This window comes from Oncorhynchus keta, chromosome 6 (genome assembly GCF_023373465.1).
Source record: "Oncorhynchus keta strain PuntledgeMale-10-30-2019 chromosome 6, Oket_V2, whole genome shotgun sequence".
Taxonomy (NCBI): Eukaryota; Metazoa; Chordata; class Actinopteri; order Salmoniformes; family Salmonidae; genus Oncorhynchus; species Oncorhynchus keta.
In genome coordinates this window covers 23680649-23695848 of record NC_068426.1, presented here as the reverse complement: position 1 = coordinate 23695848, position 15200 = coordinate 23680649, and the positions used below count along the sequence as shown (strand labels likewise).

The 15200-nt window shown below is 42.3% G+C and overlaps 1 protein-coding gene across 1 annotated transcript; it reads right to left on the bottom strand.

Moving 5' to 3' along the window:
• Positions 1-1356: 1356 nt before the first annotated feature.
• Positions 1357-15019, bottom strand: LOC118385274 (protein FAM78A-like). Its single transcript, XM_035772267.2, has 2 exons — positions 12896-15019; positions 1357-5857 (listed from the first exon to the last, which is right to left on the bottom strand). The coding sequence occupies exons 1-2, from the start codon at positions 13216-13218 to the stop codon at positions 5332-5334; spliced, it is 849 nt and encodes a 282-aa protein (XP_035628160.1). The 5' UTR covers positions 13219-15019; the 3' UTR covers positions 1357-5331.
• Positions 15020-15200: the final 181 nt, after the last annotated feature.

Here is a 15200-nt window from a genome sequence, read left to right as displayed (position 1 = left end):
TTCCGGACGACTGTATGATCACGCTCTCCGTAACAGATGTGAGCAAGAACATTAAACAGGTCAACATTCACAAAGCCAGACGAGGTCCCGAGTTGGAATTCCGAGTTGGATGACAATTCAAAACGATTTTTCCTAGTTGTCTTGAACACACTGAAGTCGGAAGTCGGAGATTTCCCAGTTCCCAGTTGTTTTGAACGCGGCATCAGATTGTAACTTTGGTACTTCAGAGTTGCCAGCCCCTTTCCAGGGGTTTTATTTTTATTTAGCGTATAAACTTCTCTTGTGTTTGCCCCCCATTTAATGATAAACCCCCATCATAGTAATATTTCCTGCATCATATCCCCCCCACGATACATTTGTCCCCCCCCCAAAAAAACTAAAATGGTTTTGGGTGATGATCTGTGAGGTGATACCATTTTATTTGCTTTGTGATTGGTCAAAACTGAAAACAACTTGTCAAGTCACATGCTCCTGTCCTTGTATACACTGTAACAAGTACATTGACAATTTGTAATATGCTGAAAAGTGGCTAAACAATTTAGACTGTGTTATGGAATGAGTTTGGCTGTGGATGTGTTCTGTGTGATGCTTGGATGATGAAGTTCACTTTTATCTTTTACAATAAAAGGTCAAATTGAGTAATAAAGTGGAAGACCTTTATTTTCCATCACTACAAAAAATAATATTTAGATGATGTTTAGAAATCAATGCTATTTAGCCGCATTTGTTGCGTCAAACGTTATGTTGCTACTGTTCCAATCACATATTTGAGATCGTTCGCTGCAGGGACCATTCAACAATGATCACAAATACATGATCATATGCGTCAAAAGGTTAACAAGTATAACACTAGATTGGGGTGAATAGCCTAATTAGTCAAATACATACAGTGGTAATTGCCCATTAAAGCTCTGGCATTCTGATCAAAGCCGGGAAATTCATCTTAGCAGGGCCAGAGCAGAGGGGAAGGACGAATGCCTCTGGTCTTCAATAGGGAGTTTAATTAATACTCTCAAACTCTAAACCAAGTCTGCCTTAGTGAAAAAAATAACAAGAAAATGACTGTATTTACTGATGTTAATAGATGGTATATTATGTATTCCAGAGTTGACTAATGGATATTTGACTATTGATTATGGTTAAGAAATAGTTTATAAGCAGACTTTCAAATAAGTGTCACCAACTCTTTTCCTTCATAATGTATGACATGGTATCAGAGTTGATAAAAGCCAGGGTGTTGTGGGTGCTGTGTGTGAAGCATCTTGGCTCGGTGCTTTTGTAGATAGAATCACCATGTCACAGGGTGCATATTCTCCCATCACAACACTTTAGGAGACAGATGCGAGGGAACAAATAACATTTGCAATTTTTTTTTTAATTCATGAAAAATACCACTCTTAATTTTCAGTCATTTTTTTTTTATCATTGTGCATATTCACGGTTTTAAATATTTGCCAGTACTGTTCCATTTTCAAGTATCGAGTATCAGTGTCAATGACAAAGCACAACAAGAAAATATTGTATTTTTGTTTCAGTGCTGTGAAATATATTAGAGCATTTTTCAGAAGACAAACCAACAAATCCAAAGAAATTAGAAATACATAGCCTATTGTGTATAATCTGCTACAGTTAGCCATGGGGCTACTCTACTGAAAACCTAGTCAGAGGTGAAGGGAGTGAAGGGTAAGATGGACAGACAAATGGAATATCCAATCAACTCCTTTGTTTACATGGGGTAAGCCAATAGCAAAGGATAGGAAATCATGATGGGCAATCCTGAGAGTGGGCTTGGGCCTGTTATTGGTTGAACTAAAGCTACATCTTTTCTGCTGGTCTCTGAAGAGTTGCTGGACTGTTTACAGGACTCTTTTACATAAAGATCCATAGAAAAGGTGGTAGCCTTCAACTAGGAGTTGTGGGTTTAGGAAAGGAAGGTTCTACCCAGTGGCACAACCCCAGAAGGAGAAACATGAAGTCAATAAATTTCACTCATTCAATGATGGCATCGTAATCTCATAAGAACGTTTACGTAAATGTCCATTTTTAAAAACAGAACTCGGTTAGAGGTGTGTTTCCAGGAAGCACTTGTACATTATGAGATGGCCTCATCAGTAGCACATAACAACACGGTCAGACTCAGAGACACATTGAGGCAATCGTCTCCTCTGTGACCTCCCTCTCGTGTGTGTGTTTTGCTGGGGGCCAATAATCGCTGTTCACACTCAGTCCCAGTGTGATGTTGTGACGATCCGATAGGATGCAAGGAGAGACCGTCCCCGGGGGCCTCTGTCCCTGCTGTCTTATGACAACTGTGTGTGTGCCCCACCCCTTCTAACACTGACCTTTGCCCTCTAGCCCTAAGAGCCCATCATATATCACTCCAGCCACCCTTGGCACAGCCGAACACAGTGTATCTGAAGGGGGCTCAGTATTTCACAGCAGATATAATAATGGCAGCACTTCCACCCACCAGTCCCCTCCTCCCTCAGCCCAGATGATTGAGTCCAGAGCAGGGGCTATCTCACAGAGCTGACGCAGGGCAACGAGGGCCATCTGATTAGGCTATTATGCGGGTCCAAAATGTAATTATAACAAGAGAGAGCTGCAGTATACATACTGTATCATAGCTATCATACTGAAGATCTCATTTGGCGAGGCGATCAGTCTATCTAGTTTCCTAACCCTGTCTCTTTTTTAATTATGTTCAGCTGCTACACACTTGGCTGCTCTGTCTTTTCTCATCAGGCAAAGATGTCAAATTAAGGTTGATATTTGGTTGAGACGTCAACAGATTTGAGTAATTTTAAATAAACCAAACCACGAGGTAGGCTAAAATAACGAAGGAAACAATGGTGACTCAACACATTTTTGGCCAGTTGATGGTAATATTACTCTACCAAGAAAGCTTTGCCTCCAAAAAATATCAAACCACAATGGCATAGCATCTATACTAAAACAATACCATCAGTGGCAAAAGTAGAGATGCTGTTTTCTCAACCACTTCAAAATGGCAGCTTGACTCCGGTGTAACAAAACACAAACATCGGTCCCTGTTCCTTTTTTCTTAGCTCGTTGTTGTCGTTGATGATGTTATAAGGAGATAAAAAAGCCTGATGCCAAATTTTGCCCCACAGTCAACCCTCTACCCCCCCCTCCTCCACGAGAGACATTTCAGCCCGGGGTAAAGCTGCCGTTCCCACAGATAAATGAATGACTAGACATTGTCCCATTTATGGAGGTATTTAGCTCGCCGGGGCTCTGTGCGTTATCCCTGGGAGAGGAGGAAAAAAAGCACCACATTTCTACATCGGTGGCTACCCCTCAAGTGGGTCTTCTATATGCCAGGATGAGCCTCTCTTTTCTACTACTGCCTGCCCTTCCTCCACACAAGGAAGACAGAGGAGAGGGTGAAGAGAGGAGGGATGGAGGAAATAGAGAGATGGATCGGGGGGAGCAGAGAGAGGAGAAAGTGGGGACAGGGTAAATGGGGACGAACATCAGAAGTGGAGAGAGGGTGAGGGGAGCGGGGAGGACAAGGAGAGAGAATAGAGAGGGAGGGAAGTGGGATACATCCAGTTAACCTCTGCAGAGCCACCCCACACACAGGGACCCGAAAGCCAAGATTATTTATCTCCAATAGCATTGCATGGAGGACTGCTTTCTTATTGCCCCTGGATTTGAAACACAGTCATTTCCCCTGGCTACTGCTTGCTGTGATTGCTTATTAATTCCAATATTGATTAGGTGCTAGCATACCCCTCTCTTCTGACAGCTGTAGAGAGGAGAAGAAAGGCAGAGGGATGGATGGATGGATGGATGGGGCGAGGGAGGTGTGTGTGACAAACACTTTACAGTGGGAGGGGCCCTGAAATGGAGAGAGTGGTGATAAATCAAATAAAAGATAACATGATGAAAGACAGTATTCTCCCTGTAAAGGGAGGTTGTTGACAACCCTTGCTGTCTATCTGAATGTCAGCTGAATGGGTCTCAATGGGTTTGAATGTTGTCAGAAAACCTTTTACACTGCCAAACATAACATGTGCGTTTGCATTGATGAGATGAGCATACTGGCATTGTGAAAGGGTTTGTTTGAATTCATTTTCTCATTTTCTCTGTATGTTCTGTGGGAGTAACGAGTTCTAGCAGTATTTGGACCCAATTTGGTTCCCTGTAACCCCGTAAATAATGCTAATTGAACCATTCTCCTATATGTTTAAAATACTATTTGTCCCGCTACATTGGTAAATATTTCTACAAAAATGACAATTGCTGAATGTCATGACACTTTTTGGTGTTTTGTAACAGATGCCTCTTTCCATATATCAAATGAGTGCACGTGTTTGGGATGCTGGAATTATTTTGGTGTGGACGAACATGTGCACGTAGCCTACTTTTTGAAGAGATTTGTTTGACAATCAGATGAAACCACCGTGACTGGTTGTGTACATACCACATGAAAAGGTCATATATTTCAACTATTTAAATGCCGTGTGTTTCCTATTAGACCCATAAAAACAGGGGTCTAATAATTTGCACTCTGTTGTCACTGTTCCATTCCTTAAACCCACACACAACAGCACCAACAATCTGGATGGAAGAAGAGACAAGACATGTCAAGGAATATTGCATTGCACATGATTAAAGGCTCAAAGTTAAAAGCGATGTAAACTTAAGGCAGCATGGATTGAATGTCTCGCATGTTTAAAAAAAAAAAAAAAATACGAAAACTACACGTCTCCCAGATGTGGTTCCTATTCACTATCCCTCATGTAGAGCACAGAAGAGTGCTTATTCACAAAAAGTGCACTCTCTCCAAGACCATAAATAAAAACACAACTTTGTGCATGTACCATGTACAATAAACACAAACATGAATACTATGTTATTTGTTCCACCAACACACACTCCCCAACCCTCCCCAATTACAATCCCCAAAATGCAACAAAAAATGCAAAGTTTCTGTGGGTATTTTTTTGCAATGACTTCATCTAGCACAGTGAAACCCGACCCCAATTGAAGGTAGAATGGTTGCAGTTTGTTCATTCCTGTTTTTAAAGTCTGCTCCAGCTCCCACTTATAGGCAACGAGTGTCCTCTTTCTCCAAGCTGCTCTTGTCCTTGTTTCACTTTCTCTGCCTCTCTCGCTCAATTTTTTACAAAAAGCGAGAGAAGGGATCGTAGAAACGTAGAGGCAAATAGAGGCAAGGAGCTTGAGGGAAGGTTAAAAGGAGAAGAAAGGAAAAGGAAAGTAGATAAAAAGAGAAGAAAGGAAAAGTGAGGTGTAGGTAGAGGAGTGGGAGAAGAGAAAGAGCGTTTAACCTCCAGAGGTCAGTCAGTATTTGGGCGGGATGACCACGACGGCTTCCCCGGTCTTTGGCCGCCACATGAGCACCTGAGCGTCGTTGGCATTGGGCTTGACCATGGCGTTGGGGGGGATGGGTTCATTCTTGCCCAGGATGTGGGGCTGCTCCTGGGCCACGGGCTCACGCAGCATAGCCCTCTGGCCCAGAGGCTTGTCAGGGTCCACCTCGATGTGGAGCTGCATCCTCCAACGGATGGTCTGCAGCACCAGGGTCTCTGCCGTGGCCTGATTGATGGCCACCAGCCAGGTGGTGAAGCTCTGGTCGCGGCGGATGCTGCTGAGCTGCGGCATGTTGCTGTCGCTCACAGGAACTCCCCACGTAACGCTGGGGTAGAAGTTGTCGTTCATGCTGACCGTGAACTTGGTGTCCTTCTTGGTGGGGCCCACAATGGTGCACGTTTCCGTGGTGTTGCCATACCAAGGGTAGTTGACGCCATCCGAGTCGCTGATGGCCTGGATCTTGCCATCCCGCAGGTCAGGGAGTTCCCAGCTCGACCTGGAAGTGGAAAAGCAGGTAGTTATATTTAACCCGGAAGGTTAAAAAACAGAGTGAGGTTTAAAGTTCACGGCAAAATCAAAGATGGTGCCAATCACTCACATTCATATGGGATTGAAGTATTCTTGTGTGTATATGTAGCTAAATCTACACAACAGATGGTGTGAACTGTCAACGGAACTCAATTTTAGAGCACTTTTTTAATGTGAATTTTGGAAAAAGTATTCCTTTAACCTGGAAGTGGAAACAAGAAGGGGAGACTTGTTTTACACGTGGGAATCTCTCTGCATTTGGTTACTGCTTTCCTGACAAAACTTGTTTGAGAGATGTGTCAATCGTAATAGGCTCTTACCCACTGTTAAGTAATGACTGGAGGATAAAGTAATGGCTGGAGGATAAAGGTGGAGACTATCTCCCTGAGAGGCTCAAACAACCTGGCTGAGTGGGTTTGTTATTGAGAATCAGGGCAGCACAATCACAGCACATCCCAGGTTCCCATTGTTAACAGCCTCCCCGCCTGTCTAACCCACTCCTGTGTAGTAAGTCACTGTAGATGCATGTCAATGATCTCAAATGGCTTCCTTTTCTCATTTCTCACTGACCAATGATCTGTCAACACAGGATAGGTGAAAGCGATATGTCCTAAGCCTATCGGGATTGCTTTGCTTCGTCCACCCTTAATTTAGATCTGAGTGAATTAAGTGACAGTGAATTTTGTAGTATTGAGATGTAGCGGGTGAAATTGTGGGACAGAGGCACCTAATAAACAATCCTGTCCGCCCCCTCGGCAGGAAGAAAATTACCTTTCTCCCAGAAGTGGAGGATCAGCAGAACTGCTGTAGATAACAGTGTGATCACCAGTCACATGACAGGTCTGCATGGACATTGGTTCAGTTTCTGTATAAGCACTTTGTGACAACTGCTGATGTTAAAAGGGCTTTATAAATCAATTTGATTTATTTATTTATTCAGAGGTTCTAGATTGTGATCTTTAGGCAAGCCCCCGTGTGTGTGTGTGTGTGTGTGTGTGTGTGTGTGTGTGTGTGTGTGTGTGTGTGTGTGTGTGTGTGTGTGTGTGTGTGTGTGTGTGTGTGTGTGTGTGTGTGTGTGTGTGTGTGTGTGTGTGTGTGTGTGTGTGTGTGTGTTATCCATGTCCATTCTTGTCGCTACAAATCACTATCCTCTCTATCGATCTGGCTGCAAAACAACTTGAACAATCTTTACATCTATAAATATATCTCTGACAGGAGCCAAATTGTAACATCAATTTCACTGTGAAGGGCCAACTACTACAGTCAATGGCCAACAAAGCCCCCCCCCCATATTTTTATCTTGATAACACATGGTTTCATGAGAACAGAACATGCCCCAGAGCAAGAACATTTGGCTTTTTCTTTCTCCCTCTATTGGAGGCCTAACGATACTACAGGATCTACCTACTCTTTATAGACTGTATTTTATTATAGTACTATTCTATTTTCAGTACTGTATTCAAAACCATGGGAGGTGCTCTATTGAAATAGATAGGAAGAACCCAACAGATGTGTATTTGTGCCATCTGGGGGGATAGCTGCTCTGAGAGAGAGTGAAGGACCTGTTAATACCAGTTTCATCTCTCTCTCGCTCACTATCCTCTCTATTCTCTTTTCATATTATGTTTCATTTGCAGAGCTGAGGGATGTCTCTCTAATCTCCACACAGCATAATTGTATTTGTTTTATTTATTTTTTTCCATTCAGTAGCTCTTTTAGGCACAGTGTGAGAGATTAACACACACACACACAAACACACATCTCAGCAGCTATCACCTCATATGGCACAAATACTGCACACATCCTCTATTCTGGGCAGATCAATGGCCAAAGTAAATGTGCCTCTCCTATTTCATCTAAGCGACACATTTCTGCTGGTTTGGGGTTCAATAGAAGAATGCCCCGGTACTCTGATTTGTAAGAGGGCACAACAAAACCTATTCCCCCTCAGGACACTGAAAATATTTGGCATGGGTCCTCAGATCCTCAAAAGGTTCTACAGCTGCAAAATCAAGAGCATCCTGACTGGTTGCATCACTACCTTGTATGGCGACTGCTCGGCCTCCAACCGCAAGGCACTACAGAGGGTAGTGCGAACGGCCCAGTACATCACTGGGGCCAAGCTTCCTGCCATCCAGGACCTCTACACCAGGCGGAGTCAGAGGAAGGCCCTGAACATTTTCAAAGACTCCAGCCACCCTGGTCCTAGATTGTTCTCTCTGCTACCACATGGCAAGTGGTACCGGAGCACCTCCAAGAGGCTTCTAAAAAGCTTCTACCCCCAAGCTAAGACTTAAGACACATCTAATCAAACGGCTATTTGCATTGCCCCCCCCACCTTTACCCCACTGCTACTCTCTGCTGTCATCTATGCATAGTCACTTTAATAACTCTACCTACATAACCACCTAAAATTTGTTCACCATCTACAGTTGAAGTCAGAAGTTTACATACACCTTAGCCAAATACATCTAAACTCAGTTTTTCACAATTCCTGACATCACCGCTTTATTTTAAAGAATGTGCCATGTCAGAATAATAGTAGAGAGAATTATTTATTTAAGCTTTTATTTCTTTCATCACATTCCCAGTGGGTCAGAAGTTTACATACACTCAATTAGTACTTGGTAGCATTGCCTTTAAATTGTTTAACATGGGTCAAATGTTTCAGGTAGCCTTCCACAATAAGTTGGGTGAATTGTAGCCCATTCCTCCTGACAGAGCTGGTGTAACTGGGTCAGGTTTGTAGGCCTCCTTGCTTGCACATGCTTTTTCAGTTCTGCCCACACATTTTCTATAGGATTGAGGTCAGGGCTTTGTGATGGCCACTCCAATACCTTGACTTTGTTGGCCTTAAGCCATTTTGCCACAACTTTGGAAGTATGCTTGGGGTCATTGTCCATTTGGAAAACCCATTTGCGACCAAGCTTTAACTTTCTGACTGATGTCTTGAGATGTTGCTTCAATATATCCACATAATTTTCCTCCCTCATGTTGCAATCTATTTTGTGAAGTGCACCAGTCCCTCCTGCAGCAAAGCACCCCACAACATGAAGCTGCCACCCCCGTGCTTCACGGTTGGGATAGTGTTCTTCGGCTTACAAGCCTCCCCCTTTTTCCTCCAAAGATAACGATGGTCATTATGGCCAAACAGTTCTATTTTTGTTTCATCAGACCAGAGGATATTTCTCCAAAAAGTATGAGCTTTGTCCCCATGTGCAGTTGCAAACTGTAGTCTGGCTTTTTTATTGCGGTTTTGGAGCAGTGGCTTCTTCCTTGCTGAGCGGCCTTTCAGGTTAGGTCGATATAGGACTCGTTTTACTGTGGATATAGATACTTTTGTACCTGATTCCTCCAACATCTTCACAAGGTCCTTTTTTGACACCACAGTACGTTCATCTGTAGGAGACAGAACGGGTCTCCTTCCTGAGGTTTATGATGGCTGTGTGGTCCCATGGTGTTTATACTTGCGTACTATTGTTTGTACAGATGAATGTGGTACCTTCAGGCATTTGGAAATTGTTCCGAAGGATGAACCAGACTTGTGGAGGTTTACAATTGTTTCTGAGGTCTTGGCTGATTTCTTTTGATTTTCCCATGATGTCAAGCAAAGAGGCTCTGAGTTTGAAGGTAGGCCTTGAAATACATCCACAGATACACCTCCAAATGACTTAAATGATGTCAATTAGCCTATCAGAAGCTTCTAAGGCCATGACATCATTTTCTGGAATTTTCCAAGCTGTTTAAAGGCATAGTCAACTTAGTGTATGTAAACTTCTGACCAACTGGAATTGTGATACAGTGAATTATAAGTGAAATAATTTGTCTGTAAACAATTGTTGGAAAAATTACTTGTGTCATGCACAAAGTAGATGTCCTAACCGACTTCTCAAAACTATAGTTTGATATTAACAAGACATTTGTGGAGTGGTTGAAAAACTAGTTTTAATGACTCCAACCTAAGTGTATGTAAACTTCAACTGTACATACTACCTCAACTAACCAGTGCCCCTGCACATTGACTCTGTATCAGTACCTCCCTGTATATAGTCTCGCTATTGTTATTTTACTGCTGCTCTTTAATTACTTGTTACTTTTATCTCTTATTCTTATCCGTATTTTTTTTAACTGCATTGTTTTTTAGGGGCTCGTAAGTAAGCATTTCACTGTAAGGTCTACCTACCTACACCTGTTGTATTCGGCACATGTGACTAATAACATTTTATTTGACATAGCCAGACTAGGACAAGGGGAGGAGGTTATGTTGGGGATTGTAATATTGGGACAGTGTGTGTAATCTTTGACATGCAGACCCGAAACATCCCATGCTGCAACGGGTGTAGATAAACCCTCTGCATTCTGGATATACAGTGCCTTCAGAAAGTATTCACTTCAGATGGTGCAGCGGTCTAAGGCACTGCAACTCTGTGCAAGAGGCGTCACTGCAGTCCCTTGGCAGTCGTCGCCGGTCTACTATCCGCCGCCGATCCCTTTTTCCTTTTCTGTTTGTTTGGTCTTATTAGTTGCACCTGTTCCTTATTATGTTTCTTGATTTTGTCTATTTAAGCCTGTTAGGCCCGCCTAGGTTTGTGCGGGATTGTTATTCTGTGAGTTTGTGGATGTTGGATTGTGTTTTATTTTTCCCGGACATTTTGGGTCCTGTGTATGCGCCAGTTGATGCGCCTTGTGTTTTTGGCGTGAGCGTTTCTTCCTGGTAATAAAATGTACATTTATTCGAACCCTCTGCGCCCCTCCTCCAAACCCACTGTTCTTAAAGGACTCTGACACCCCTTGACTTTTTCCACATTCTGTTGTGTTACAGCCTAAATATAAAATGGATTAAACTGTGATGTTGTGTGTGACTGACCTACACACAATACCCCATAATGTCATAGTGGAATTATGTTTTTAGAAATGTTTACAAATTAACAAAAAAATGAACACCTGAAATGTATTGAGTCATTAAGTATTCAACCCAGTGCCAAGAAGTCGAGGGACTGAGGGAGGAGGCTGAGATGAATCTGCCTTGTGCCAGTTCCAGAGGCTACCGGAGACCTGGAACTCCTTTATATTTGTTATAGGACAAGCCTAAATAAGTTCAGGAGTAAACATTTGCTTAACAAGGCACATAAGTTGCATGGCCTCACTCTGTGTGCAATAATAGTGTTTAACATGATTTTTGAATGACTACCTCATCTCTGTTACCCACTCATACACTTGTCTGTAAGGTCCCTCAGTCGCGCAGTGAATTTCAAACATTCATTCAACAGCTGTAATCGCTGCCAAAGGTATGTACTTACTCAGGGGTGTGAATACTTATGTAAATGAGATATTTCTGTATTTAATATTCCAAACATTTGAAAAAATGTCCAAAAACATATTTTCACTTTGTCATTATGGGGTATTGTGTGTAGAAGTGCGAGGAATAAAAAGAAGAATCCATTTTGAATTCAGGCTGTAACACAACAAAATGTGAAATAAGTCAATAGGTATGAATACTTTCTGAAGGCACTATACGTCCCCTGCCACAGGATGTGGGACGAACTGAAATTGTGTAAGTCACAGACATCTGTCAATAGACAGGGGGAAGTCCATTTGAGCTAACTGCCTGAGCTCACATTAACTTATTTCGTAATATTTGGAAAATAATGTGATTTCTCATACCATACAGCTTCTGTTGACTCCAGTAGCCTACCTAACAATGAAACCCAGTTTGAATGGATCAATTTAACAGAGTGTTTATGAAAGCCTTGGCTTTAGAGAAAATGGTGGACTCAGTCCTTGCCCACCACCGCTCTATAGAATCCAACAGTGCTAAAGTGTACTGCATCTTCAAGGACACTGTCACCTCTCTATGCACCAGAGACAGTGAATTGATACACTATATATGCAAACAGCCGATTCTGGGTTTGGCGGATGCCAGGAGATTAGTACCTGCCCGAATGCATAGTGCCAACAGTAGAGTTTGATGGAGGAGGAATAATGGGCTGTTGATTCGGATTAGGCCCCTTAGTTCCAGTGAAGGGAAATCTTAACGCTACAGCATACAATGACATTCTAGACGATTCTTTCCAATTTTGTGGCAACAGTTTGTAGAAGGCCATTTCCTGTTTCAGCATGATAATGCCCCTGTGCACAAAGCGAGGTCCATACAGAAATGGTTTGCCGAGATCAGTGTGGAAGAGCTTGACTGGCCTGCAAAGAGCCCTGACCTCAACCTCATCAAACACCTTTGGTATGAATTGGGACTGCGAACCAGGCCTAATTGCCCAACGTCAGTGCTCGACCTCACAACTGCTCTTGTGGCTAAATGGAAGCAAGCAAATATTCCAACACCAACTCAATATTAAAAAAGCTGTTCTTAATGTTTTGTACACTCGTGTATGTATTACATATCTATCAAAAAGGCTAAAGTTACCTATTAACATTTGAGGTTTTGAATGATATAGGGACATAAGGTTTATCCCCATGGACATGGGATATAAAAGTGGATTTTTGTAAAGTCTTGATGGTTTGGTTTTTTCAATCTAATAATTGATTTGATTTCACAAAAGCATGTATTTGCAATATGAATACAAATGTGCCTTGGCTTTTCTGCCTTTCCTAATTTCCACTAACTTTTCTCGAACTTTTCTCCGGAAATCATCATGACGCAAGAGTGTTCCAGCATCGAGGTACAGTAGACTGTTGACGTTCTGAAGTTAGCCCTCCAATCTCCAAAAATATCTTGGAGGTGTCAAAGCCCCAGCGCCATTGAGAGGTGAATATGAAAAATGAAGTAGATTACGGATGGCAGGTATGGTCTGGAATTTTAATTCAGGGTTATTTATATTCGATTTTAGTCTACTCAAATGTGATTGCCTCTGCACCTGATCAAACTGTAGCCCTAAGTAGCCTAGTCCCATCACCTGCACCGTTGGTGAGCTTGAAGTAGACCTAGACCTACATTTCACATGATTGTTTACGTTCCCTTGTAAATGCGAGTTGAGTTTAGGTTGATACTCACATCCCTTTGGTTCCATATTTGTTGTAGAACTCCATGTGGTTGCATGCTTGAATCCAGCCAACAGTCCACGTCTCTTTACCGGCCACCTGCGGCACTAATACTCGAGCAGAGGCTCGGAAGTGCGGTGTTCGATAGCGCAGAACCACGTTGGATGACTCGTCGATGCTGGTTGGATTGGAGTCGATGGAGGAGTTCACCTCGAGAACGATGATACTTTCGCGGAAACACTTGGGTTTACACCTGATACTCTGGATACAGCCCATTGCATTAAATAGCAACACAGTCCACAACAACGTCCTGAGATCTGGAGAAGAAAGACGCATGGAAACAGCAACTAATTCACAATTGCATCCATATTTTCAATAGTTAAAAAATACAAAAAAAAACGAAAAAGGGTGGCACTGGCAAATGGCCACTCCACTGTTCTCCGTTGAGAATGACTAGACTATCACTTTGCTGACATGTTCATAAAAGCCATGCATTTTGCAACCAGTTCTGTATTCCAACACTATGAGGAAAAATGTAGTTTTACTCAATAATAGAACTGCTGCTTTTCGTTAGCGATCCGCTCACATCACCAAAAAAGGGCCGATGCAACTTTCTTTTCCGTGTCTTGAAGCTTCCTCCATCAATAGAAGTGCCTATTCAGATGTCTGTGCTGTATGATCCGTTTCACCCCCACAAGAAGCTTGAGGTCGCCCGCGATCACTGGCAACTTGCGACCATCGGAGATGTACACCAGAAAATATTCACATTTAGGCCTACTTTGTGATCTAATAAAGCAGACGAAATAGCTAATTGTGACGCATAATTTACAAAAACTGCTAACGTAACATTTCGACGTCATATTGGCGGAGCTCAGCGCCTCTCATCTGTGAGCCTATTCATTTCCACTTTCATTATCCTCCTGAGTGTGCGTAAAATCAACTTTCCCTCGGATACGCATTCTGTTGTCCATAAACCACCAGTTCGGTCACTGGTGAAAGGTTTTTAGTCCCCCAAAAATGTTTTTGTGTGGATAAGAGGTCTGCAGCCAGCAACGGCTTGCATTGAGCAACGTCTTAATTATGTAACAATAAACGATTAACACTTAATGCCACAGTAATAAGCCCCCTTTCACTGACCCCAGTGTTACGACAATTATAACAATGTCACATCAAAAATACGTTACGACTAAATGAGGTGCACACCTCATGAGGTGCATGTACATAATAAATAACCCATCTAGAATAAGTTGCTGAAGGTCTTCACTTACAACAGACACACAGCCGGCGTGCAATCCTATAACAACTCTATGCACAGGGATTATATGAGGGATAAGAATACATATTGCTGTCCGTACCCGAAGTCGACGAACATTTTGGACATGGAATGCAAAAGGCAATAGGGCAAGTGAAACGGTTAGCTTAAAATGAAACAATTGGACGTAGTATCATTGCAAAACGCCTGTTGTAGCATATACCCAATATATTATATTTAAAAAAAAATAGAGGTTCACCACACTTTTGAACAATGTAAGGCAAGACCGTCTTTTTGACGTCTCCAAGACAGTTTATTGGACTGCCCTATATGCGTGCGCACGTGGTTTGAGTGGTAATTCCGTTATCTTCCCAGTTGGTTCCTTTCTCTTTTATTGTTACGATCAATTGCAAGGTCCAGTAGTGGTAACATTTCAATGTACAGTTATTTCATCGTCGGTTATTATAATGAACACCGCGCAACATTCAAAGGCAACCAGGTCAACTTTCCCCTCTCCGTTTGGATCCCGATCTTCTTGTAAGATCAACTAATAAAAACCTATTTGAATTCTAATCATGGAATGTCCGATAACCCAACCAGGCTCCCTCCTCGACCCCTGTCCTTTGGGTATAATTTAGTCCCAATTCCAGAACAGACTGTAATTTCTCGGCGCTTGTCCCATTGCGGCCACAGCAGGTTCACCCTCCCGTATTGGTCTATTTCAGCGGCTTGAGCTGCAGCTCCTTTTAAGTAGCCTACCTTTCAGACGACACTTCCCCTCGCCATTGCAAGCATTCTGGGAAATGTAGTGATGGGCTTTTTTGCTATATTTATTAAATGACATATAATTCAGGTTATAATATGGCTACTTCTATCAGTCAAAGTGAAGTGAATAGCCCGAATGTAATTGAATATTTTTGAGCGATGTTATAGGCTATAGGCTATAGCTCACATCGATTTGGATGAAGGACCAATTAAAACATATAAATTGGTGAATATTCAATAACAAAATAAATAATTTAAATGTAGGCCTATTTTGAATGATCCTGAGAAAACCCCTTTTATT

What these genes read in the sequence shown, in the direction of transcription:
- LOC118385274 (XM_035772267.2), bottom strand. Translation starts at nt 13,218, where the DNA reads ATGCGTCTTTCTTCTCCAGATCTCAGGACGTTGTTGTGGACTGTGTTG. An exon ending in AAATATGGAACCAAAGGGAT is followed by an intron (nt 5,858 to 12,895) that starts GTGAGTATCAAC and finishes TTCCACTTCCAG; the next exon opens with GTCGAGCTGGGAACTCCCTG.